The sequence below is a fragment of the Apis dorsata genome, unplaced genomic scaffold (assembly GCF_000469605.1).
Source record: "Apis dorsata unplaced genomic scaffold, Apis dorsata 1.3 scaffold_50, whole genome shotgun sequence".
Taxonomy (NCBI): domain Eukaryota; kingdom Metazoa; phylum Arthropoda; class Insecta; order Hymenoptera; family Apidae; genus Apis; species Apis dorsata.
The window spans coordinates 526,549-530,930 of NW_006263351.1; the positions used below are offsets into that span (position 1 = coordinate 526,549).

At 38.2% G+C, this 4,382-nt stretch overlaps 1 protein-coding gene across 14 annotated transcripts in view; it reads left to right on the plus strand.

The window, feature by feature from the left end:
• LOC102672047 (disks large homolog 4) overlaps positions 1-4,382 on the plus strand; it is a 281,358-nt gene that overhangs the window by 270,813 nt on the left and 6,163 nt on the right. For 9 of the 14 annotated variants that reach the window (XM_006608849.2, XM_031514915.1, XM_006608848.2 and 6 more), the window contains 5 exons: positions 1,281-1,494; positions 1,612-1,769; positions 1,905-2,154; positions 2,422-2,524; positions 3,207-3,245. In XM_006608849.2, coding sequence (XP_006608912.1) covers positions 1,281-1,494; positions 1,612-1,769; positions 1,905-2,154; positions 2,422-2,524; positions 3,207-3,245 — 764 coding nt within the window. The remainder of the gene's footprint in view (positions 1-1,280; positions 1,495-1,611; positions 1,770-1,904; positions 2,155-2,421; positions 2,525-3,206; positions 3,246-4,382) is intronic. The other 5 variants (XM_006608861.2, XM_006608851.2, XM_006608862.2 and 2 more) reach the window with 1 other exon arrangement.

Below are 4,382 nucleotides of genomic sequence, written 5' to 3' on the forward strand. Positions count from 1 at the left end.
AATCGACATGCACCACCTCGAAGTGGTAATATTGACAAACGAAACTTTCTGAACGTGTTACAGCCTTTAAAATCCAGTCATCCCGCGGACAATGCAGATTCTGTTCGCGAATTGTCTCGTGTCCTGTCCATTGACTTGGGAATTGCGTATCCCTCGACTCGCGGTGATTAACTGCCTAAGCTTTCAGTGCCTTTCCACGAGCAAGGAATTTCGTGTTCTCTCTTTCCCCCCTCCATGTCCACCATCCTTTGTAACGAGAATAAATGGCTAGTGCATACCGTTCGAGATTTATCTGTCTTTCGATGAACCTCGTCGATCTTGATTACATTGTTTTTTCATGAATCTTTATAGAATATAGCGTATATTGGTTCTAGAAGAAAATGGATAAATCAAATGTTTTTCTTTCGTTCTCCAATTGGACGACGAAACTGATTGTTTTTCAATTTATTTTTACGATTATCTTTTACGATATTCAAATGATGATGTTCTTTCTTATGTTTGAGGTGAGGCAAATTTTTAAGAATTAATATACTTCAATTAATGAGTATGATCCTAATAGATTAAAAATTACAGATCCTCTAAAAAGAAGAAAGAAACATTTATATATACCGAAGATATTAAAGAAAAAGTACTCGTGGAAATGTGTAGAGAAGATAAAAATTTTTATTGAGAAACAATCTTCTCTCACAGTCGTATTATGAGCTTGCCGACGAGTTCTTTTATGCGTTGACGTGACGAAAGAATTTTAATCTCATCTTTCGCTTGAAATACAAGTGTGTTTTATTGCGATCATTACATGCAAAGCTAAGCAAAGCTCTTGCGCGCTTGTCCAAAGGTATAAACTTAAACTGATTTCCCCTTTCTCCGTCGCGACGAATTTAATTAAAGCAATATAAGTTTTGGAGCAATTAATGGCCGGCAACATAGTTCAAGAACTCGATACCACTTGGACCCCTAATGAAAAAACTTTAACCCCTTAAGCTGGGGGAGAAAAATAGTATCTCGAGAATCATCTTCCCCTCTTCTTCTTCGGGACGAAGAAGAAGTATCTCTTTAATGAGAGAATTAAATATCTTTCTCTCTTTTCTCGAAGACAAAAGACACAGCGAGCGAAACGATACACCTTGAGCGCTCTTCACTTGCTTGATTTCGATTATTAAGATCGAAACTGATCCCTCTTCCGATAATCGAAATTAAAATTGAATGAAAATTAGATCGAATAGGTATTATATAATTGGAAATGTGGCGGTAATTAAAACTTTCTTTCGTTCATTTTCCAGAGAGGTACGTACAGTCGTGCTCAACAAAGGTTCCTCCGGACTGGGTTTCAATATCGTCGGTGGCGAAGATGGCGAGGGAATTTTTATTTCCTTCATCCTAGCCGGAGGCCCGGCCGATCTCAGCGGTGAGCTACGTCGTGGCGATCAGATACTCAGTGTCAATGGCATTAATCTTCGGACAGCCACCCATGAAGAGGCCGCCGCGGCCCTTAAGGTATCTCAGAGAAAGATCCGATCGAGTTTTAAAAAAACTTAACTCTCTTGATACTCCAAACAATAAATAATCTATTCTATATATATTTATAAATTGCGAATTATATATTCTGTCCAGGGCACCGGGCAGACAGTGACGATCGTGGTACAGTACAAGCCCGAAGATTACAACAGATTCGAGGCAAAGATCCATGATCTTAAACAGCAGATCTCTCAACAGAATTTGATGACAGGCACCCTAATGAGGACTTCGCAAAAGAAATCTCTTTACGTTAGGTAGAGTAATAATAACTAACGGAGAAATGTAATTTCTTCTTTGTAATTTGATCGTCCAACGACAAAAACGTTCGTTAAACGAAACGATGGGCAAACGATCGTGAATCATAAAATGATTTCATCCTGTTTTCGCAGAGCGTTGTTCGACTACGATCCTAACAAGGACGACGGCTTGCCGAGCCGTGGTTTGGCATTCCGTTACGGTGAAATCCTACACGTGACGAATGCCAGCGACGACGAATGGTGGCAAGCCAGAAGAGTGACTCCTCAGGGCGAGGAGGAGGGTCTCGGCATAATACCGTCGCGCAGACGATGGGAACGGAAGCAACGCGCCAGAGATCGTTCCGTCAAGTTCCAAGGCCACATGCCGGTCATCCTCGACAAGGTGAGCTCGCTTCTCGATCGAGCAATCATAAATCAGATCGATCCTATTTAATTATATATTTTCTCGAAAGAATTAAAGCTTCATCTTTTTTTTTTCCCCCAAGATTCTTGGAACTAATAGAACTAATAGAAAGAATTCAATAATTCTAATAAATACTTTATAATATAATTGTAAAATAAAATAATCCTTTCAGTATTCGAAAATAAGAATTATTGATATTATAAGAACTGACAATTATCGTTTCTTTTTTTCCATTTCTTTTTGCAGCAATCGACGCTGGATAGAAAAAAGAAGAATTTCTCGTTCAGCAGAAAGTTCCCGTTCATGAAGAGCAAGGACGATAAATCCGAGGACGGTTCGGACCAGGAACGTGAGTGTCTCGAAACATGGCGAATTCATAGAATCCTGCACGTTCTGTGCATGTTCAGACCCGTATATATTATATATTGTGGTTTTTTACGTGACAATTTTTTTTTTCTTTTTTGTTCTCGTCGTATTTCTCAATCACTATATATATATATATTATTATTATTATTAGATCGTGTGTTTGAATTTACATTAGTACTTCTTACGTGTCTTGATATATCCCAATGCGAATGTTCTTTCTGTCAAATCGACGCCTTTTTTTTTTCTTTTTCTCAAATGTGAATTACGACGACTTCAATAGAAAGACTAGAAGATTCGTGAATCTTTAGACTCTCTTTGTGTTTCTCTCTTTAGTTTGATTATATTCTTTTTCTCTGCGTACCTTTTTTTCCCCCTTTTCAATCAGATATAACTGATTAAATATAGATAATTTTTTGATTGAAACATGCACCAAAGCCAACCCACAAAAAATATTTTTTTTTTTCAAAGAATAATTATCTTTAATGTCTCTCCAATCTCCGATTCGGCCTGCTCACGAGGCACGTGTTGGCAAGTTTTAAATATCGTTTAGTAATCCGTGACAGGTACGACGAATACGCCCAACTTCCGATTGAGCTTTTGTGTTTTTTTTTTTTTTTTACCATGTGAAAACGTGACATGTGTTTTGTTTTTGCCTGCTTGTGTAGGGTCGCCCACGACACCCGAGAACGAAAACGATCCTACACGTAAGTATTCCAACAAGTTAGTCAACAAGAAGAAACAAGATACAAGATATCACACGAAACACACCTACACCTCCTACATACCTTCCATACCGTACACTGAACACACACGCGTGCGCGTGCACACATATCTCTATCTCTTTTTTTTTTCGATTAAAAAGAATAATAATAATAATTAATCCACGAAGAGTAATAAGTATAATACAGGGGAGGGGGGAAGAAGAGAAAGTAAATCAAAAGAGGAAACAGAAACGATTATCAAGCGACCCTGTGAACCATTTTACACACACTTCTCGAGAGGTCTCCTCTTTCGTGCATCCTCTTCAACATTATGCTTGCCCCTTTGCACTCTGCAACTTCATCCTAGCACACCAAATACACCAGCATTTCACGTGTTTGCCTGGGTTTGATCATTAACACGCGACCATGCAAGCTGCGACACTTAACTTTGCTTTCTAATTTGGCTAATATTTTTCTGTGGTAGAGAGGTAGAGGAGCCTCCCTCGTACGCTTGTAGAGAATCTCGGACACCGTGTAATATTCATGCACTGTGCGACCACTCGATGCTCTTTTCTGGCGATTTTCCCTCGAGTGAAAATCTCTCGAGTGACATGATCTCTGAAATGTGAAATGATTATTTTATTGTGCGAAGAAATCTATCCGCTAAGAATCGTTGATTAACTTTTCACGAAGATTGTGATTGTACCCATGTGAAAGTTCGTTGTTAAATATTGAATACGTTGCTCTTGAATAGATACGAGTTAAGAGACGCGAGGCTATGATGCCTGAGAGTAGAACATCGTTTGCTACAAAAGTGGCAAAATTAGAATTCTTAATTACTTTTAGAATTTGAGCGGTGAAAGCGGCGTGCAACTCTTCAACTTTCTAGCAGGATCGGGTTTCTTTTTCATTTGAAAAATAAATAAATATCTCTTAATAGAACTACTTGATAAATAAGTTGAAATAGAAAAATTCAATTTGAAAATTTCCTCTCGCAGAAGAACAGGAAGATCTTTGAGAATAGTAACGCCCACACAATGCATTCAACATGGCGACGGAAAAATTAAAACGAGTTCGATTCGAAACGAAATTGTTATAAAATTGGATACCCGAAAAAATTCCTTTTCATTTTTTTTTTTT